The sequence below is a fragment of the Mytilus trossulus genome, chromosome 2 (genome assembly GCF_036588685.1).
Source record: "Mytilus trossulus isolate FHL-02 chromosome 2, PNRI_Mtr1.1.1.hap1, whole genome shotgun sequence".
Lineage (NCBI taxonomy): Eukaryota > Metazoa > Mollusca > Bivalvia > Mytilida > Mytilidae > Mytilus > Mytilus trossulus.
The window spans coordinates 16,652,975-16,677,447 of record NC_086374.1 but is presented as its reverse complement, the minus strand read 5'-3'; the positions used below and the strand labels follow the sequence as shown (position 1 = coordinate 16,677,447).

The 24,473-nt window shown below is 32.8% G+C and overlaps 1 protein-coding gene across 2 annotated transcripts in view; it reads right to left on the bottom strand.

Moving 5' to 3' along the window:
* Positions 1-16,167, bottom strand: part of LOC134706607 (DNA ligase 1-like) — a 45,430-nt gene extending 29,263 nt beyond the window's left edge. For both annotated transcript variants that reach the window (XM_063565699.1, XM_063565700.1), the window contains exon 1: positions 16,024-16,167. In XM_063565699.1, the coding sequence (XP_063421769.1) occupies positions 16,024-16,062 (39 nt within the window). In that variant the 5' untranslated portion in view covers positions 16,063-16,167. The remainder of the gene's footprint in view (positions 1-16,023) is intronic.
* Between the last annotated feature and the right edge of the window lie 8,306 nt (positions 16,168-24,473).

The following is a 24,473-nucleotide window of genomic DNA, read 5'->3' as shown; positions in this document are numbered from 1 at the left end:
TAATTTTGTCATCCAATTTTTCACCGCTTTCAACTGTCCATTTTATTTCATACATAAACTTTTAACTATCAGTATGTTTTTAATTGATATTGTTTCGTTTCGTTCCGCTTTTATTTCGTTTCGCTTTTTCAGGTATCCCTCTTATTGTCCCTTTTCTATTTTGATATTTTAAGCAAACATTTAAAAAATCAAACTTTCAAAAAGTGAAATAATCAAAATTGCGCGTTAGGTTTAGTATTTTAAAAGTTTGGTCAAATTTATAAACTATCAAATTTATAAACGATATTTAGAATTTTGATATTTTAATAATTTGGTTAAAATTTCAAAATTTCAAAACTTTAACGCAATTTGAAATTTTGATATTTTAAAACTTTGATCAAAATTCCAAAAATCTAAAATTTCAAAACTTTTTAAAACTTTGAATTGATAAGTGTTACACGGACCGAATTAGTAATAGTTCTGAGTTGTGTTTTTTTTCTTCATAGAATTAGAAGGTAAGTCTACATAAGTTATATTTAACTTAAGTCTAAAAAGATAACTCCACTTTCCCTCTATATTTAAAACCGCATACTAATTTAAACAGCATTTGCTCCCCTTGAACACTAATTTGCCCCTTCCCCATCATTTCCCTTTAAATTTGCGCAAAAGTCATACTTTTAATCCATTTACATTAATGGCCTATTTGTGAATTTACCATCTTTACTGCAATTTTCATATTGAACACATTTGACCATTCAGTATGAGTTCCCACGTTTTTTGTCTTATATGAAGGATGTTAACTTTTTAGGTCATGTTTTCCTAAACACCTTATTGCTATTTGGTTTGAGAACACAATTAATTTGTAGTGCATTTCTTTTAGAACATATATGAAAATTAAAAAAATCCCACCCGCGCTTTCTCAATGAAACTTTTACAGTGTGTTGTACTACTTTTGGGACAAATTATATCAAAATTAAAGAAAACTTCATCGTCTCTAACTCAAAATATGAACAATTTTATCTTTAGGGTGTCTTGAAATCTTTTGACAGCTTCCGAAGTCCTATATTTCAACCTTTTTCACCTGGACTAAATCACTACTTTCTTTTAAATTAGGGACCCAAATTTCTTTACAGTGTAATTTCACCCCCCTACTTACAATTTGAGGCATTAAACATGGATAAATTAATTTGGAAGGGGTATTAAAATTAATGGCAAGTAACCCACTATTAACACTAGGGACTTTATTCGTGAACAACGAAAATCAAGGGACGACAATTGTGGTCTCGAACCATTTGTCTGTCTGGAATGTTAAAACCACAAAATCAGATAGTGATGAAATGCAAGTTTTCAACAATCCCGGAAAGTACGAAAAATACACCTTATCGCTATTTAATCCAATCTGGGAAAGACACTCAAATGTACAACTCCCTGTTTGGGTCATGTGGCTAAAAATAGAGTTTTTTTAGTAGAGAGCTGAGGGAGTAAAAACTTTAGAAAGCGATCATCAAGAAACTTTAAGGGGGTGGCGGGTCTAAATCATTTATATAGGATTTCTCTATATTTTTCTATAAATGAACTTTATATTATAGTTAATAGAAAAATAAAATAAAAAAAAGTGGGGTCACCCTTCATTTGCGTTCATAATCAGTCTTCCAAAGAAGCATACATTTATGTAAAAGTGTTTTTTTGTTGTTGATGTAATAGGAGAAATAAAGTTAATATCGAAATACAATGAAATAAAAAAAGAAACTTATTACAGAAATCGCTCAATTTTTTACAATAATAATAACCGACAAATCTGACAGGAAGTGCAAAAAAAAAAAAAAAAAAATCCCGACCTACCGACCCTGATTTTTTGGCCTTGGAAGCGGGAAACAGACATATATTTTTTTTGGCCTAAAAGTCATCTGGGGCCAACACAAATTTATTGTTTTGAATGATTTTTTTGTACCATATGATAAAGTAACAACTACAAAAGGTAATAAATAAAATTTGTAATGAAAAACAAATGTTTATATTTTTCTGAAAATTTTGTACCCTCGAGGCTCCTTAATATAGTATGATCCACTTTTTTCGAAATTAAAATTGAAGTTTAAAGTTTTTACGGTAAGGGACGACATCAAAAGATCAATGTAAGATAAAAAACTTAATTCAAATAGTTTGGGGGTTGAACTGCTACAAAATTTGGTTATCTGACATTGATTTTTATATATATCCATATGGGTCAATCAGTTTTTCCCAAATTAAGTTAAGAAGGGGGTAGGGGGGGTCAGGGAAAAAACTATGTGAATTAAGTTTTTTATCCTTCATTGAACTTTTGGTGTCGTCCTTAAGTTAAAACAGGTCTCATAAAAAAGTATTGTGCACCAGTGTAAATTTCATGAATTCTTAAATCACATGTATATAAATCATGGACTATAATTCTTTATAGCAATATCTGTTAGCCATTTAGGGGTCTTTTGCATTTAAAGTTCAGATTAAGTGGGTTCATTTTGCGAAAAATGACCTCAATATAAAGGACAATATATATATAGACAATATATAGACTCAAAAAATGGTATATCAAACAGAAGACAAAAAAGGGAAAATATAGTGAATTTTGGAGAATTTATATTATTAAATGTACATGCATTTGAAATATTTAAGATCCATGGTGACCTAGCTACCAGTTTAGAAAACAGTGATTTAAATGCTAGTCTATTAGAGGGATATTTCATTTTCATTGGAAGTAGATATAGAATCTTATTTTATCATGAAGTCCAATTTGAAAATGACTTTGGGGGACGGTTGGGATCCCACTAACATGTTTAACCCCGCCACATTATTTATGTATGTGCCTGTCCCAAGTCAGAAGCCTGTAATTCAGTGGTTGTCGTTTGTTTATGTGTTACATATTTTTTTTTACATATATAAGGCCGTTAGTTTTCTAGCTTGAATTGTTTTACATTGTCTTATCGGGGCCTTTTATAGCTGACTATATATGTGGTATGGGTTTTGCTCATTGTTGAAGGCCGTAGGGTGACCTATAATTGTTAATGTTTGTGTCATTTTGGTCTTTTGTGGATAGTTGTCTCATTGGCAATCATACCACATCTTCTTTTTTTATATTTGGGAATGAAGATGTAGTAAAGGCTGAATGCCAGTTTTAGTCTTATATATGTACTTTAGTCTTACATGTATATAATTACATATATGTATGTGTACATATATCACTGATATAGTGGCAATGATAAATAGACACTGACAAGTCTTCAATGGTGGATTCAGAACTTTTCAGGGGGGGAAGGGGGGGCAGTTATGCTTCAGTGAGTGATTCCCTATATAATCAACCAAATTTTTCCCATAAAAAGGGGGGGGGGGCCCTGGATCCACCTATGGTCTTACAGTAGATAACATTTTATAGTTATGAATATTTTGTCAGTTGACTTAAACTAGATGGAGGTGTGTGTGTTCTTATTTCCAACAGAAGGACACTAAACCTATATCAATATGTGCATGAAGCAAATTGATAGTTGCTAGATACTGAATGATTATACCACAAGAAAGTTTTAACCTGTTCATATATATACTTAAAATACGATAAAAAAATCATGTCTTTTTCAGGACTTCTGAATCCAACCATGTAGTATGGAATGTTCTTGAGATATGGTTTTGGTCGATGGATGTTCACGAAGGACCTGTAGTACAAAGTATATCACTGGATTTAGCTCTTTGTCTAAGTGTATTATTAAATTACTTTGCTTTGAGCTCAGTTCATTGTTATGCAATTCTTTCTTTGTAAAATAAAGACTTGACAGACAACTCTCATGTACTATTTTAATTTGAACCAAACATATTATGTTTGTTCAATTATGTTAAAAAAATGATAAGCTCTATCTAGGCTTATCGATTTCTTAAACTATATTTCATTGTTCATGCTTGAAATTTTTTATACCACAGAAATTTTTGCGGTCCTAAATAGGTATCCTGTCGTCGTCGTCCGAAGACAGATGGTTTCCATATAATAACTTAACTATAAGCAAAAAAAAATAAATAAAATTATAACACAATGTTTATAACCACAAAAGGAAGCTTGGGATTGATTTTGGGGGTTATAGTCCATAAGGTTTAGGTTCCAAAGGTGCCCAAAACAAGCATTAATTTAGTGTCAGTACAAAAAGTTGTGTACAAGTATTTCAATTGCTCTGAAATTGTACCATGAATGTTTAATAACATAAGTAGAAGGTTGGGGTATATTTAAAGGGTTATTGGGGCAAACAGTCGAGGAATTGAGGGCCAAAAACAAGCATGTTTGTAGAGTCGAGACCACAAATTGTCCAGAATGGTTGTTGAATTACCTAAAACCAATGCTTTATGAAATCTTCTTTGAAAATTAGAGTTGTCTTTCTCTGTCCAGAATAGTAGTTTAATCAACTTAAATTAATGCTTTATACAATATACAATGCAAAATTCACTTTACTACCAACTGATAAATTAAAGCAGTCTTTAATAACCATTCAGTGGTTACAAGCACTTTGATTATCATTCTAGGGTTATGCCCTTTTACAAATGGAAACATTGAAGAATTATTTAGTCTTAACTTAAGTTTGTTTTAACTAAATCTAGTGAACCATACCAATAGTAAGCAAATACATATGAAAAAGATGTGGTATGCTTTACTTTCCAATGAGACAGTTCTCCACAAGAGACCAAATGACACAGAAGTTAACAACTATAGGACATAAACAATAAGCAAAGCCAATACCGCATAATCAGCTATAAAAGGCACCGAAATGACAATATAAAACAATTCAAACGAGAAAACTAATGGCCTTATTTATGTTAAAAAAAAATAAACAAAAAACTTATATGTAACACATAAATAAACGACAATCACCGAGTTACAGGCTCCTTATATCATGTTCTCAAATCTAGATATCATCTCCCATATAGAAAAAAAACGTGTGAAAAAATTAATCTATTATGTGTTGCTCTCCTAGATACAAAATGTATCCAAAATCAAAGATGTAGAACATATTCTATCATAATCATTCGGTAACTAGTGTTATTACTGTCTCCTCTATGCCTGTCTTGACATAAAAAAAAATAATTAAATAAATAACAGTTCTAATGCTCAGGTTGGTTGTCACCGTGCAACACAGTTAATAATATAAAAAAGAAGATGTGGTATGATTGCCAATGAGACAACTATCCACAAAAGACCAAAATGACACAGACATTAACAATTACAGGTCACCGCACGGCCTTCAACAATGAGCAAAGCCCATACCGCATATATAGTCAGCTATAAAAGGCCCCGATAAGACAATGTAAAACAATTCAAGCGAGAAAACTAATGTCCTCATTTATGTAAAAAAATTAACGAAAAACAAATATGTAACACATAAACAAACGACAACCAGGCTCCTGACTTGGGACAGGCACATACAAAAATAATGTGGCGGGGTTAAACATGTTAGTGGGACCTAACCTGGGGCAGTGGTATATCAGTACAACATAAGAACAAACTATAAAAATCAGTTAAAAAAGGCTTAACTCATCAGATAGACAAAAAAATAACACCATAAAGGAAAAACATAGAACTCCTTTTGTCATGAGACACTGTCAAACATCCAAACATACTATCCACACTCATCTGTGTCCACACTTGTTACTATTTACTATATATAAAAATATTAATTTTCGCGAACCATTTAGGTCACGGAAATTCCAAAATATGGCATCAGTAAGGAGAGTTGTGCAAATAATGTGAATACACAGAACCCCCATCCAAATTATCTTTAGCTAAAAGTATTCATCATTTTCTATTTTATATGTACCAGCAACATTCCATTTTTCTATAATTTCGATTGAAATATTCCAAAATCTGAGTAAAAATCGATCGAATGCCCCAAATAAACATTGTCTGATTGGTTGAAGTACTGTGGCGTCAATGATTAGCATAATAAGCCTCGATGTAAAGAATAAACCTCGATGTAAAGCACACGCTTCACATGAATAAGGAGAGTTTTACTAATAATGTGAATACACAGATCCTCCATCCTATTTATATTTTGCTGGAAATGTTGCAGTGTTCATCATTTCTGTTTTGATTCTGCTCACAACATTCCATTTTTTCTATAATTCCGATTTAAATATGTGGAACCTGAGACTACTATAACACATGTGTTATAGTAGTCTCAGGTGGAACCCGCAATAAAAATAGATGGCCTCAATCATCTAATGATCATCTAATAGCAACGCAAAAAAATCCGTTACCTTGAGTTCTACGATGTTACATTAGCCTGGGATCCGGCCCAATCTAGCTGCGCGTCGTAAGATAAAGATTAGCCAGGATCCCAGTCTAAATTATGTTACATAAACCAACCAAATCTATCACACATACAGAACTTTGCGCTCAAATGTAATTCTTGGTGAAGTATACGGGTAACTTCGTTTACGAAAACTTATACACACTTTATCATTAACATATTACCTGGCTTTTGCATATGCACGTTTTTTTATTCTGAACTAGTCGAATTCAATTCTATACATTTTTTTTACATGAAGCAATAGGAGTAAGAATATTTATTTAGCGCCAATTTACCAGCATCACAACAAAATTATTTACCGGTATTTTTGTGAAATTTCAGTTCTATATGTTATCAATTAGAGAAATGTTGGTAAGTATTACTTATTTATGTTAAGGTTCTACTGATGTGCTTCTCTAGACCTTTTTGACGGTCCGTTTTATCCCATTTATCTCAATACTATCTCCGATGACAGGAATGTCAACTCGACCTATTCGTGTCGAAAGTGAAAATCCAATCTATTTGATGAAATAATTTCTTCTTCAACGGTTTATGCATTATTTTTGTATTATTTGATAACCAATCACATTCACGTTGCATGTTTGCATGAAAATGGTTATGTACATGTATTAGTGAATTGTAAGGGCGATGCAGCATGCGAGGTCAGTGCGCGATCATGTGACATTATTATTTGTAAACAAACATGCTCCCCGTGTAACACGTCACGTGTCTGAATTATCCTTTCAAAGTGTTATGAATCTTTCAATCACTATTTTATGATATTTTTGTTTTTGTTTTTAGGTTTGCATATCAGTAGTCCAAGTGAATTAGAAATAGTTCCGAGTTGTGTGTGGTTTTTTTTTAATAGTCTATAGAATTAGAAGGTAAGTCTACATAAGTTATATTTACATGTAACTAAAGTCAAAAAAGATGACTCCACTTTCCCTCTATATTTAAAACCCGCTTACCAATTTAAACAGCATTTGCTCCCCTTGAGATCTAATTTGCCCCTTCCCCGTCATTTCCCTTTAAATTTGCTCCAAAGTCATACTTAAAGTCCATTTACATTAACGGCTGATTTGTGATTTTACCATCTTAATTGAAATTTTCATATTGCACACATTTGACCATTCAGTATGAGTTCCCATGTTTTTTGTCTAATATGAAGGAGGTTTTAGGTCATGTTTTCCTAAACACCTTATTGCTATTTGTCTGTCTGGATTGTTAAAACCAGATAGGGATGAAAATGCAAGTTTTCAACAATCCCGGAAATTATACTTTATTTAATTATCGCTATTTAGTCCAATCTGGGAAAAACAGTCATACACTGTATGTACAACTTTCTGTTTGGGTCATGCGACTGAAAATAAAGTTTTTTTTACTAGAGAGCTGAGGGAGGAAAAACTTTAGAAAGCGATCATCAAGAAACTTTAATGGAGTATGATCCACTATTTTTCGAAATTGAAAATTGAAGTAAAAAATTATTTTGTTTAAAGTATTTACAATAAGTTAAAACGGGTCTCATTAAAAAGTATTGTGCATGGTGAATTGTTTCAACGGCCCCCAGATAGCTTCAACTGGATGAAAAAGTTGTGTAATTTTAGAATTTATCCGGTATGGAATATATAGCGATTAGGTATATTGACATCCACGAAAAAATATAGGAAGTAAGATACATGTAACTCCCCTTTAGGTTTTGATAAATATTGGATATGACATTAAGAAGTTATAAAACTTTATTCTTTGAATAGGTTTCTACATAACATGCACGCTTAGTACTGCTTTTTATACGTCCGTCAAAGACGGGACGTATTATGGTATACAAATGTCAGGTGTCCGTCTGTCTGTCCAGCGTAAACATGTGGCACCATAACTTGAACGACTTATCCAAATTTCATGAAACTTAATATAGTTGTTTCTTATGATGGTCACATGATCTGTATACTTTTTGGTGAAAATAAGATTAAAACTTTTTGAGTTACGGCACATTGTAACTTAAACAGGGGGGTGTTTTTTTCACATGTCACACCGTATCTCAAAAACAATTCTTGATAATGGCTTAAAACTTTAAACACTTCTTAGTTACATTAATCTTAATATCTGTATACTTTTTGGTGATGATTCAAAATTTCATATTTGAGTTATTGAGTATTTATCATGTTTTTTCCAAGTCCGGATCCATAATTAGTTTCAAAAACGGGAAGTGTGCCATTTGGCCACAGACCACAATTAATTTCTCTATCATTTCTTTAGAACATTTTGTATCATTAAAAAAATTGCACCATGCACTTTTGTCAAATTTTTTGTTGTGTGTCTTATGTATAGCACTAGTCCAAAAATATATCCAATATTCAGAAAGATTGAAGCAATCACTTTTACAAATTTAGCCAATATACATCCATACCCCTATGGACAAGTCAAGAGATGTTCCATAAACTGTAAATATGAACTTTTTGCACTTGGCCTAATCACTCATTCCATATCAAAATGAGTTTAAATACAACATCCAAAAAATTATTTTACCTCTCATCTTTCATTTCCACGGAATAAAATCTTAAGAAATGAGTGGGGGAGGGAAAGAATAAAAATTAAGGAAAAATACACTCTAATTAAAAGGAACTACATTCGACAACGAAAAGCGGGGTCATTAATTGTGGTCTTGGGCCAATTGCAATGTTTTTGAAGCAACTGCTGTGCAAATTTCTTGGATTTTAACCTATTTGGAATACCTTTTGACATTAATAAAATGTTTTACTGGCTTTCTATGCAAGAGGAAGGAAGAGAGAAAAAATATTATGTCATTTATCAGAAGCCTGTGTCAAAAACAGGGTCGGTTGATAATTATTATTATTTTTTTTTTGAAAGATCCATTAAAAAAGTTAGGGTCGGGGCTAAAACACAGGGTCGGTCAGGTTACCTGAAACACAGTTCTTTTTTTTCTCGGCCCAAGGAGAGTTGTTCAAATAATGTGAATACACAGAACCCCCATCCAATTACGGTTATTTTTGGAAAACAAATAGTGTGATTTGTCAAATTCAGCTGATTTTTTAATCGTCTTGAAAAAAGTGTACATTTTATGAGGGGGGATAATCCCGAGCTTAAAAACACCCGATCCCGGAGTCCCGATAAAGGTCCTATCCCCCTCTTTTATGGTCATGTCTAAGAATTACTGTTTAATCTTCATTTGGCAAGAATACTTCAATAAGATACCCCCATTTCTACCCTCATACATGTATATGGACAGATCATATGTTATCCTATGTCATTTGAAATTGTGACGCCAGAATGCATTCCCCCCCCCCCCCCCCTTTCTTCATAACCACCATCTTGACCATCTTAAATGAAAAAGTTGAGAGGTAAAACTTGCTTGAAACACGCGTGTCACTCAAACGACTTTATAGTAGTCTCCCTGATCAATTACTTACATCAAAGTCAAAGGATAATTCAAGTTTTAAATCGTAGATTTTTCTTGCCCTTTAAGATTTATTGTCACAACAACAGCTTTCTTTTCTAAACTATCTTTACATGGAGAGGAGACGTCAAAAGAGTTCTTCAAACACGTGAGTCGAAAAGTGGTAAATAACTCCTGTATGTGACATTTAGTGGAAGCCATTCAACCATATCATTTTGTCAAACAATTCAATCAACACCTTTATTAATTAGTCCTTGGTTGTCGATAGCTGTAAATTGCAATCAGCTGATAATTGATTTTCTGTCAAAATCTTAATGACGTCAAGGTGAATTCCGAGTATTAATAATAATGTAATAATGTAATAAGTTTATTGCAAATCAGCATATAATATAAATGCTATAGCATCAACAACATATATAATATAGTAAGCGACATAATATAAATGAAAACAGAAAGCAAAATAATAACACAAAAAAAAAAAAACCCCCAAAAAAAAACAACACCACATATTAAACAGATAGTACCATATATAATCTACTTTATCAGTTGTGACCGTAGTTTCCAGTTTTCATTTAACAAACAACAAAGTTTTAATACCAAAGTCCTTGAACTTGTTTGAATAAGTGATAAACATTTTGACATATTAGGCCAAGAACAATAATATTTAGGCAAAAATCTTAAACGCAGATGTCTATAGGCTGGACAAATCATTACAAAATGATATTCATTTTCAATAGCTTTCATATTGCAACATTGACAAAGTCTTTCATTACGAGGCACATTATTATATCGTCCAGTTTCAATGTTGAGTTTAAGTGAACCACATCTAAGTTGTGCTAAGAGTTTAACATTGACATCAAGAAGTAAATATTTTTCTAAACAAAAGTCAATTTTGAACATTTTCAAAATATCCAATTTTTCACAATCGAACATACTAGAACGCCAGTTTTGTATAAACTGATCATAGAGGCGTAGTTTCAAAACATCATATGAAAAAAATACATTTTCTTGGTTATACCATAAAAAATTATAACCAAGATCATTTAACAAGGTACGAACATTTGACGCCCAGTTTGTTTTACCATTCTCAGCATCATTAACCAACATTTTATATACATCAAATACAATAGGAGGTTTCTTGGTAACAATTTTCAACCAATATTTAAGTATTCTTTGTTTTCTAATAATATACATTGGGAAATGTCCAAGTTCACCGATAACAGCACAAATAGGTGAATTTTTACCAACTTTAAGTACAAATCTACAAAATTTATTATGAACCTGTTCAATGTCCTTGGCATGATGAAACCCCCATATCTCAGAACCGTAGCTTAAGATCGATCCAACAAGACTATCGAACATTTCACATTTCTGTTGAGTTGATATGTACAGCAGCTTAAATGAATTAAAGAGTGACGCAAGAGCTTTATTAGCTTGCTGCGATAGTCTCTCTTGGGTTTGCTGAAATTTTCCGTTATAGTGAAATAAATTCCCTAGGTAAACAAAAGAGTTCACAACTTTGAGCTCGTGCTTGTCATAATACCAACTGTGATTGACTTGTTGCCATCCATTACGAAATACAATTATTTCAGTTTTATCTTTGTTCACTTCAATGTTCCATTTTAAACAATATTTTAGAAGTTTATCAAGAAGTAGCTGCAGTGCCTCTGGTGTTTTACCGAATAAAACTGTATCGTCAGCAAAAAGTAGCAGATGAATCAAAATACCATTCACACAAACGAAGTCGTCGTTGTTACTTGTTTCAAGCTCCTCAGCAATGTCATTGATGAAAAATATAAAAAGAAGAGGTGATAAGGGCTCCCCTTGTTTCACGCCAGAAATATTTTCAAACACTTCCGAAAATTCTCCATCAGTTTTCACACGGAGGCGCACAGTTGCATATATCGACTTTATCATAGTAATTGTTTTGCTACTTATTCCAGAGTTAAAAAGCTTATACCATAATATTCGTCTGTCTACATTGTCAAACGCTTTACAGAAATCAACAAATGCACAGAATAGTTTTTCTTTATTTTGTAAAGTATGAGAAATAATACCATGAAGCACGAAAATTGCATCAATTGTTGATTTATTCGGTCGGAATCCAAATTGGTTTGCTAATAGCTTTTCGTTCTCTTCAGCCCACGTTATAAGACGTTTGTTCAAAATATAAGTAAAAAGTTTGGAAAATATACTGACAAGTATGATTGGTCTATAATTATTTGGGTTTGACAGGTCCCCTTTTTTCGGCACAGAAATAACAATTCCATCACTCCAATTTTCAGGGTAATAACCATTATCGAACAGAAAGTTAAAAAGCGTCAGTAGAATAGGCACAAAAAGTTCGGAATCGGACATGAACATTTCTCCTATGATTTTATCGAATCCTGGACTTTTACCCATGCGAAGGTTTTTAAGTGCGTCTTTAATTTCGCAATCTGTGATAGCGCAGTCAAGTTCTTCAATAGTAAGATTATTCACACATGGATCGTTAATTAATTTTCTAATATCTGACGATACTTCTTTTTGATCACCACCCAAAACGGCTTTAAAGTGCTTGTACATACTGTCCGCATCAACTTTACACGATGATTTAGTTTTTCGTCTAATTTTTGACCAAAATGCTTTTGGTTCCGTTTTTGCCAGTTTGCACAATTCAATACCTTTCGATTTTTTATATTGAAATTTAGCAGAACGTTTAGTCTTGTTATATTTTGTTCGTGCCTGTATATATAATTGTTTGTTTGTTTCATTTCCATTACGTAAAAAAGTATTACGAACTGAATTAAACTGAGCTTTCTCAAATTTACATCTTTGGTTGAACCACTCATTATGTTTTACTGTCTGATTAAATTCCTTTTCATGGGTCAATCTTGAACTACCGAACACCTCAAACGCACAATTATAAATAATATCCGTTAAAGAATTTACCGCCGAGTTTGCATCACCAACTTGTTGTAGATTTTCCACAATCTCCGTCATAACGTTCTTGTGCAAGTTCAATTTAGTTTTATATTCTTCCACTTTATCTTTTTCCCATTTTATAAAGCTGGATACTTTTGGCAAATTTTCTTCTGTAGCAGTTTTGATACCAACTTCAAACACAAGGGGTGAATGGTCTGAAAATTCATTAATATTAAGAATGTCAAAGTTTGAAATTTTATCATAATCATTTGGTGAAGCCAACATATAGTCAATTAAACTGCGACCATTAGGTGAACAAAATGTAAATTTTCCATCTCGATCATTTCCAAGTCTTCCATTGCAAATTGTTAGACCAGTGTTATAGCACAGTTGTATAAGCAATTTACCAAATCGGTTAGCAATAGTATCCAACGAACAACGAGTTGGGATATTGGGAACTTCATCATGCCACATAACATCAGTGTACCTATCTAGATCAGTATTGTCTGATAAGTTAAAGTCAGAGAAACTCGAAAAAAGTAAATAAACAAGAAGGAGGAAAATAAATCTTTCTATATATTTCTTTCGCCAAATTCTTCAGCAAATGACGAATTTTTATCGCCACAAGTATTATTTTTTCGCAAATTGGGAAAATGGGGACCGCCAGCGGAAACCCTGTGTGAGGACACCCTATCAAGCTTGTGCTCGTGTTGTGTTATTACATTTTTAGTATGCTGAAAAATACCAACATTAGAAAAATAAACAAATAATCGATATTGTAAAATATCATTGGTTGAAGAGCCAATGATTTACATACATGTATATACATAAATATATCATCCATAAAATACAACTAATTTAATTTACACCACATGTACAACTGTTGGAAAAAACCTTTATGTCTATCATGTATATAACTTATCTCATTCTAGTCCATTCAACTGACAGAATCAGTGTAAATTTCACGAATTGGGGTTCTTTGATATGGTGAGTCTTAACATGTACTTAGATTTTGATAATGGGCCCAGTTTTCAAGTTGGTCCAAATCTGGGTCAAAAATTATTATACTAAGTATTGTGCAATAGCAAGAAATTTTCAATTGTGCAGTATTCTGCAATAGCAAGAAATCTTCATTTGCACAGTATTGTTCAATAGCAAGAAAGTTCAATTGCACAGTATTGCACAATAGCAAGAAATCTCCAATTGCACAGTATTGTGCAATAGCAAGAAATTTTTAATTGCACAGTATTGCACAATAGCAAGAAATATTCAATTGCACAGGATTGTCCCTTTTTCAAATTGGTCTACATTAAGATCCAAAGGGTCAAAAATTGAACTTTGTTTCATTTCAACAAAAATTGAATTCTTCGGATTCAAACGCATTGATCTCAGGAATTTCTTCACTGTTGTTCCCTCAATAACTGTATTAAACAGTTTCTAATCATTATTCATTCGAAACCATTTTATTATACCAATGTCTCACACACAACATAATATAGTATACTGTTGTCTATCAGTCCATCATCCACACTTCAAACAATAACTAGAAAACACTTCCCCCTACTTTCAAAAAAAAATGTTGAAATGTTTATATCTATTGACATAAGCTCCACATCGATTTTATAAATTTTAGAATTTTCATTTCCATGTTATGAAGAGAGATTTTATCCTTAAAAAAGAGACAATTTTCCAATTTTGAACAATAACACAAAAATACATCCATCACCTTTAATTAAACTTTGGTGAATTGTTTACACTATTGACCTTAGGTCCCTTTTGATTGTAATAAATTTCAGATTATACATTTTTGTGTTATGAATTTTTATATATGCTAAAAAAAAGAAGGGATTTTATAGTTTTTGGACACCTATAAGTGCAGGAGTTTCTGGCTACATTGAAAACCCATTGGAGGCCTTCAGCTGTTGTCTACTCTATGGTTGGGTTGTTGTCACTTTGACACTTTCCTCATTTCCCATCTCAATTATTCACATAAACACTTCCACATCATTTTATAAAACTTGGGTGAACTGTCTAAGTCTGTTGACTTCAGCTACATTCCAAAATTTAAAACAAGATTAACAACTACAGGTCCCCAAATAGCCTTCAACAATGACAAAAGCTCATACAGCACAGTCAGCTATAAAAGACCTTAAAATGACAAATATAAAACAAATGAAATGAGAAAACAAATAGACTAATAATTGTACAAAACAAAATAGTTCAACCTTTAAGCAAGCTTAAAAGGAATCAAGACATATCATGTGCTTACAGTGCAGCTATTTATTAACAAACTCCATATTCAAACACTCAAACAACTAATCCACAGAGAGGGGTGGTAGTTGAAGCCCCCCCCCTTTTATCAGTGAATGCATTTGAATGAAGACATGTACACATCAACTCAATTTGTTAATACACATTTCCAGTCTAGCTTTCAATACATTTGTAACGACCTTTAACCCCACTGACAATTTGCGTCTGTGTCCATACTTGTTCTATTTTATAATATATGTAAGAAATCGATTATACAAAAATATAGTTGAGTGTGTCACGTCTGTTCTAGTGAAATTTTATCCCCTGGACTATCATATCTTTAACGTAACGGTACCCAAATTGCACCGAGTACCCAAATTGCTTCTATTTTTGAAAAATAGAAGCAAAAATCTTACAAGATTTCATAGAGACTAAACAATTTGTACTTATATGATTTGATACTATGCACGTCTTTCAACATAGGTAAAAATATTTAGATATACACAAAATGTTCACAGTATTTATCAACAGGTGAAAGGTTTACTGAAAAAGCAAAATGTACGGAAACGTCACCATGCGACGTCAACAAAACTTGATGTTCATCTTTTTAAAATAAACAAATACAATATGTTACAAGTATTCATTTCTTTAAAAATGAAAAGTAAGCATGGACTAATATCCAATTGTTCAAAAATATTTGAAGAAATTAAACAAAAGCTCTGTTATTTGACTTTTGACGATGCAAACTTAAGCATGGATGCAATTTGGGTACTCCTCATTACAGAATCATTCAATTTGATGTTTTGGAGGTCAGTTCAGACCAATTTTTCTATGATTCCATATGGATTCAAAATTAAATTGGTGAAACCATATAGTAAATAATGATACATCTACAAAATAAATACATAATGAAAACTTTTGTCTGAAATAAAATAAACGAAGGTTAAAAAACTGTCAAAATAGGTGCAGTTTGGGTACCGTCACGTTATATATATATCACTAGTCCAAATAATTATGACGTTTGGCAAGGCTATTTTTATTTTTTTTCTGGGACGCCTTCCTACAACGTCGTAGGAAGGCGTCCCAGAAAAAAAAATAAAATAGCCTTGCCAGACGTCATAACTATTTGGACTAATATATCACATAAAGTTATTTTTCGGTATACAAATAAAGATAAGTGTTACTTACAAGTATACGTCTGATTATAAGAAATCCAGCCAAATACATCTATTAATCTACAAGATGTAAATAAAACACATGTCTCATTCTACTTTCGTTTTAACCTGATTTAAAATACACAAATTTTCTGTAAACTAAAATATTACGTCATAAAGTCATGTAGGATCGTGTTTCCTAGGTCATTTATCTTTCAACGATTATGCTTACCAAGTAAATATAAAATGGGAAATCCTCCTTATGAATGAAAATCAATACTTAAAGGATCACATATGGGAATTTAAAAGTGGGCATATTCGGAATATTGTATATATATATATATTTACAATAACAGAGTGTAGATAACAATGAATTCATTACATGTTCGAGGGTGTGGTAGGGTTTTTACAGAATTAAAAATAATTGGGAGAAAATATAAAGAGAGAAAAAATAGGCAAAATAGACCCCAAAAAATTAAAGAATAGAAATAATGAGGTGCTACAGTATATGAAATAGAGAATAATGGGCTAAAGGTATAAGGAATACATGTAAACCTAAACATTTAAAGAATACAGAAATGACAACATAAAGGACCCAAGTCCAGACCATCACGTATAACTATACTGTAATGAGACACCAACCTAACATAAAATCAAGAGGCTGGTTTATGTGACGGGGTCTTGTTAGGGTTTACAGAATATGCAATAATGGATCAAAAATACAAAATAAGAATAGAAAAAAAGGCCAAACGGGCCGATAAAAACATAATTAAGTATAAAGGGCAAAATAAATAAACATTAGAGAAAAATGGCCTCAAACATTATGAGGAATTCTCCCACCTCTCGCTCAATAATATGGATAACTTTATGTTAAAGTGGTTTAAAATTCTGTTTGACAGCTTCAGAAATAATTATTTTGTACCTTTTCCGATTAGACTAAATCCCAACGTTAATAACTGCTAGCCGGGAAAATAGAAAAAATAATGATTAACTGTCGTCACAATAATTTTATCGCGTCGGGCACAGAGCAGGTGATTTGGTGCCACGGTATATATACGTATCTCAGTAACATGAGTTCGAATCCCGGCGAGGGAAGAACAACACAAATTTGCGAAAACATTTACAGATCTAACATCGTTGGGCTGATGTTAAGACGAATTATATATACCGAATGTATGTTCATCCTTGTATCAACATCACTGCTGGTGATGGATACAATTTGTTGTAGAGTCGTCACTGGCTCAGACGTACTTATTCTCATAATAATTTTTGCGTTATATTTGCTTTCGGGTTTATATGATCCGTTCATCCTATTTCGACTCTTTCAAAGTTCAAGAGTCTATCCTAAATTGAGGTAAATTATATGGCCTTCAAAATACTGTTTTGATTCCTAACATCACTGAAGAGAAACGAATATGGTGTACTAATTTATGCATCTCATGTTTGTGGCATAACACTAATCTTTACCCCAAGTTTCTTGTTTTCTGTTTGGTATGAAATTAATATTAAAAGATCCATTTTGTTACATCTTGTGATCAATTTTTGGCAATCGCCAATGGCAGCACGGTCAACACGGTTTAAGAATTTTAGTAGTTCGAATTGTTAGTCAAATGCGTTTTGTTAAAATATGCATTTTCACTTTTTAGGTCATTTGGAAAATGTTGTTTGTGCTGTGTTGAGACCCCACTACCAAGAAATTTGTTTTGTATGCACACAAACACAAATTGTGGTTTTATAAAACGCAATCATACTAGAATTGAACGTTATATTTTATAGCGGATGTGGTCTAGTGGTCTAGAGATATAAGGTATAATTCGATTGATGCTGTAGTGACTCAAATGTTCTAAACCAACTGAGGGACGGACAAAAATTTGCAGTATAAAAATCGAACTCTAATACTGTTGCGTTCAATTTTCAGACTTTTATAAGTTTTTGTATTTACCCTGTATCTAAAAAAACTGAGATCCAGGGGCATATATATTGTATAGTTGTCACTTACTTAGACTTGTTTGCAAGATATACTTATTCCCTTTATGACTGTATAATGAATTGAATCCCTATCTCATACGGTATTAAAAAAAATGTTGTGTTAGATTAAGAACAAATAAAAGTACATTGTGTATAAATAATATTATAAACTATATACACACGCTTAAATACATATCTTATGTCTATCTCTAGATTCACCTTACGTGACAAGGTAACACTACGACTATTGAAGTTATATTTTATAACGGATGTGGTCGAGTGGTTTAGAGCGCTTGACACGAGGCTAAGCGATTGGTACTTTAGTGTATCAAAGGTGTGAGTTCGAATCCTGCTGAGTGACAAACAAAAATTTGTCAGCATAACAATCCAACTCTTACACGAGGTTGACTGCTGCAAGGCCAGAAATTTTCCCTTTCAAAACCTTCTATACCGATATTCCCGTCTATTATTTCTGTCGACCAACTCTGCAGCTCCTACCTATAAGATGTATTCTTGATTGTCTCTTGTTCCGAATATACATGAAATATTTTTCACTGAAAGCTAAGCCGACAACACGCAACCATTTTCAAAGCGTATTTTCTTTAGGGACTTTTGAGGAGAAGTATATAACCCCGTAAGCTTCAGTACGGGTTACATTAAAGTCTGCTCGTCTATTATCGGCACTGTGGCTGCTTTTAACGCAAGACCGTATACAGTATCAACAAAATTAACAAGTGTACAGTTTGAAAGCTAGGGAAAGACTGCACGAGCAACAGTTTACAAAATATACAATAATTCATTAATCCCAAGTTAAGGATCTCTAAAACATTATAAAAGGTTCTCATAAAATATATCTGTCTTTGTCAATCATAAACGGATTATTGTCCTTCGGCTAAACTTAGAAAAATAGAGATAGAATGCTTCCGAGTTTTGTAGTTCGAGTGTAAAATACATGTACTATCTTTCGCACTTTTGACAGCCATCGGATTAAGTTGTAAAGTAGTGATTCTATATCTTTGGGTATTTAAAATAAAGAAACTTTATAATTAAGAATAAAGACATATTTAAAACAAAAAAATATTCATTGTAAAACGAGAGTTCGTATAAATATTCAATTAAAAACGAGGGTTCATATAGATATTCAATTCAAAACGAGAGTTCATATAAATCCCTTTTTTCAAATTATGGTAAAAATTCCCAATGTCACTTTTCTTCCTATTATACATATACATGTATGTCAAAAGTAGATATTAGATGAAAGCAAGAAATACAAATCTAATACGTATTGTAAGAAAAGACAGAGGTCAACTTAATACATTTTCCATTTCCGTTCTCAAAGTTTATTATATATTACCGACATTGATGATACATGTATAATTATAAATACGATAGCTCAAACCACTATGTAAGATGTAAAAGGTACAAGAAAAGAAGCCAAAACTAACCAGTGATCCCAATAACATACTATTGTTGGATATGAAAACACTGTTTCTATGCTTTTCCCTCTTTTTATGGTCATCAATTAAGTAAAGAAGGCTTGGTTAAAATTTTCAAATGAATTTGAGATGATGCTTTTAAAGCACATATCTTAATTCCGTAAAGTCAATACAGTCTATAACAAGAGGCTGTCAGAGCGACAGCAAACCGGATTTATTAATGTCTATTCGTGTCCTGGCATTTTTCAATATCATAAGAACCATAACTGATGAACGGTGAAAGTGAAAACCATCAATATCCGACTTGACCTTCATTTTGTCATCAGAAACTGTTACAACATATTAAAATTTGAAAAGCTTTGGTTGAATGGCTCATGAGTATATGCAACAACATAAATGGTAACATGATTTTTCAATTTTTCAAGAACCAGAACTCCAGAACCGTAAAAGTGAAAATCGTCATTATTAAACTTGACATCCATTTTGTTGCCAGTAACAACATATTTAAATTTTAAAAGCTTTGGTTGAACGGTTCATGAGTTAATGCACGTACAAATTTTTGCATCCGGCCGCTCGACCGCCCGCTCGACCGCCCGCCCGCCGTACATCCCCAACTCAATAACCGACATTTTTGTCCCTAAAATCAGGTTAAAAATGTTTACCCGAATAAGTAAGTGGTTACAGTTTGCTGCTCTACAATGCCTTGCGAGTGGGAGGATCACAGATAAGGACTGAATAGCATATTTGCATATTCCCGTATTTGACCCTGTAATTAGAGATCCCTTTTTCAGTTGTCATTAGGGACATTAATTTTCATTTATAATGGAGATCTAGCAGAACGAGCAAATTTACCTGCGCGTAATTTGAGTAATATTTAAGGCTTTCATATCTTTTAATTACATTAACTTGTTGTTAATCTGAACACTTTTGACATCAGAAATTATTTTTAATGAAAAATTAATTCAATCGCCGATACATCACTTTCAAAAGATTCATTAAACATTGCATCGGCAAAAGCCATTTTTTTCCTGTATGGAATCAGTCTACGATTTACAAAGATAAGCAATAATAAGATAAGTCAGATTGCTGCTGGACATACATTCGACTTCCACACATATAATAGTATTAGCTTTTGTTTTATGAAACAGTTGCATAAATACGTATTAGTATATACTAATTAAAAGGCTTGTCGGAATAACATCTGTAAACATGTACAGTTACTCTGTTTCAAACTTTGAACTAAAAAGTACAAGCGAGTATAAACTGATAAACACTCTTTTAATAAACTCAAAATTAAAGTAATGAACAGTGTTGACAAACGCATATTTTGTTCTACGAGGCACATAGGGATATAAAGAACTAAATGGTGGCCCCGTTGCCGGCAATGCTATTTTTAGCAATTATCTCCTAATAAGGCGTTTTCATTAAACTAATTATGGAAAATCTGTTGTTGTCTAATTGAAGCTCTATATCTATTTGTGATTTTACCGCACTCAAATATATATGGTCCCATGGCTTTTCTTGGTGAATTTTGGGGTTTTTCACGATACCTGACGATTTCGCAGAAAATTTTCCCTAATTTTGAGCAACATAAAAAATTTATTTTCGGCATTTCATACTATACATTTTAGGACAAATTTGTGCTTGCATGAAACTTCATTCATAATGCTTTCCAGAAGAAAAATTTATAAAAGATATAACAACCAATCACAGAGAGCCATCTATTTTTATCTCTATGTCATGTTCCCTTCATAAAATGGCTGCGCCCATGTAATTTTATTTGGTACATTGTAACCATAGAGACTAAACATCAAAATCCGAAACTAAAAGAAAAAAAAACACAGCTGACTAGCTTTATTTGACATTATAAAGGCTACAGTAGTATATCACTGTTCAATGTTTAGAATTCGGACCCTTGTTGTGATAACGAGGAAGAATTGACAAATAAAATTTACTGTCTGGCTTTAATTATTCAGTAGGCAATTTATTATTTCATTATTTACTTTTGTTTATGCCCGCGTCACACTGTCCCGATTTTTATATACGATGGACACCCGAATGCGAAAATTGTAAGTTCGTACGAAGTTGGTCCCGATCTCGTTAAAATACAAAAAAGTGACCGAAGCAAGTACGATAAATAACGAAGTCTATACGATGGTGCCGAAATTATATACGATATTAAAAGATGGACATACGAAGATTAACCGAAGACGGGTATTTAAGCTTCATATTTCAGCAGAAGCCTACACGATGGATCACGAAGGCTACACGATGGATTACGAACACTACACGATGAATAACGATGATGGCGCGATGGCCATACGATATCTAAAAGACGTCGTGTACAGCTTACGGTGCATTTAAATTATATGCCGAAAATAAACAAGATAAATAAAGGTAAAATGCATATATGTACATAATACAAGTATACAAACGATCTAAAAATGCGTCCCACCTGTTTAACTTTTTTATGATACGAACAGAAATTCGACAACATATTGTTTCTGTACAAGTCTGCCATGCATGACGGGAAATCGATCTTTTTGTCCAATTCTTTTAAAACATAGTTTATTATCCCCTCGCCTACTACATGTAAGTTGCGTGTAGATATAATTGTTATGGACACTCTAGAACCAAAATGCTCAAAACTTGATATGGTGTTACTCGTTAAGAATATCTTAAGCGCTATTGACTTTAAAGTTTAAAGGTCAAGGTCACAGTGGCAGTTGTAATACAAAGCAATATCACCCTTGTGGACACTCTTAAACCATTATGCTTCAAAAAATTTTAACCACATTTGGTATATTGTTCCTCCTTGTAATGATCTGACATTTGTTTACGTTCATGGTCAAAGGTCAGGGTCATGCAGATGGACTTGTTTTTTCTCCTTTAAATAGCATAATACACAGGAAATTGGTTGCTCATTTTTTTACCTGCTGGTTCTAAAGATAAGATTAAAGGTATTTCCAGTTACTGAATGTTTTGATTGATTTCTAAAAAAAATAGTTTATGTATCAAATATGCATATTCAATTTACCATTTTCTGCATGTGCCATATACAAATATAGTGTCCATATTTGTCCCCAATATGTTACATACGAGGGGATGCCACGCTCGGCATTGCCTTGTTTGAACTGTAAAATGTGTGCACTAGTCTGAATAATCACTCATAATTATGCCCATGTTTACTGATCTGTCTTAAAGGTAAGGTAATGGGTTCGTTGATCCCTTTTATTCAAAAAGAGATCTTTCCAGGAGAATATCATAATGATATAGACAAAAGGAAGGATGTGGGGAAAGCAACAAATGCGACAAAATATGACATATAGAAAACAAAATGGTTATGGATTAAACATTCGTGTGACAACAACTCAGACGATACATAAAAAATCAAAATAATGAAGAAAATATTGGTTTCCCTATATACGTGTACCTGCAGTGTTGGTATACGAGACGCGTTTATGATTTTCATTATGTTACTTGATATGAAAAATTGACAAAATAATATTTTACTTGTAAAAGTAAATCCTGAGCCTGTAATAGCAGCTCTTCTTGGTTCAATTTGAATTAATAGAAACAACGCTGTCGCCTTTCTTGTTCTCATAAAATCATATCGTATTAGACTGACCAGTGCATATCGCGCATGGCACTTTAAATGTATTTTAGCGCGAGAATTAACTTACATTTAGCTGGATTTATTGCCGTCGTAGTTCCATCTTGTCGCCTTCGTACTTTTATTCGATGGCAACACAACGGGATTACGAGGTCTTCACGAAGTCGTGTTGCCATCGTAAGACCTTCAGGTAGCTTCGTGATTCATTCGTGTAGACATCGTAATGTCAAAAATGCCCGATGGAAACGATGGAAACACGAATGCAATACGATGTTCAAAGATGCATTCCCGGTGACATTACGATGGTGAGGATGGTGATACGAACTCAATACGAACCCTCAACATCGGACGCACCTCCGGGGATTTTTTAACATGTTAAAAAATTTAGAACCCTTCCCGAAGTTGTCCCCGAAGGCTTGAAAAAGTGGCCGATGATTAAAGATGGCACTACGAATAGCCCGATCTGGATTCGATCAGTCCCGATTTTGAAAATTTCCAGAATCGTGTTGCCATCGGCGTAAAAATCGGGACAGTGTGACACGGGCATTATGAATTCATAGTGACAATCAAACTTACGAATCAGGATTGTTGTGTATAGTTTAAACATCAATTAAAGAATGTTTCTCATATGGAGAAAAACAAGTTTTTTTAACGTCAAACTGAGGAATTTAGTTTTACATGATTTATCAAAAGTCATAGAGAAGAACTTAGTCATACATATATCAACAAACGTGTTAAGTTGTCAGTTTATTTGTGTTCATAGGCAAATTGTAACAACGCCGGTCTTTCTAGCACAGTTGACTTTTGAGTTCTGACGTTGTTTACCATCTTTTAAATAACCTGTTATACTATTCTTTTATTTGTCTTTATGAATATAACTTTTATTGTTAAGTCTGTTTTTATTGATATAAATTTGACGGCGCTTGGTACTTGTACATCGCGTCATTTTGTTATTGTTCTATGACCATTCTCGTATTCTTGTCTTTCATTTTTGCCAATTTGCTTTGTTTATATGCCTTTGGGTGTTTCTTTAATACATATGACGCGGCTCTGTACTTATACATCCCGTTATTGTGCTGTTGTTAAACTTTTTGGTATGCTTGTCTTAATCTTTTGCTAAAATGCTTTGTTTTTATGCCTTTTTAAGGGTTATTTGATACATTTATGACGTGGCTCTGAACTTCTACATCCTGTGTAATTACTGTAATGGAAAAATTGTGTTTTCTTGTTTTTAATTGTTGTTTATATGCTTGGTCTATATACCATTTTGCACTTCTTTGTTACATATTCGTTTGTTTTATAGTGATTTAGATTATAACAGTGTTGACTGCTGTACCCTTATTTTTGACATTTTTACCTGTTATATAATAAAGAAGTTGTGGTATGATTGCAGGTGATACAACTCTCAACAAGAGACCAAATGACACAGAAATTAAGAACTATAGGTCACCATACGACTGTCAACAA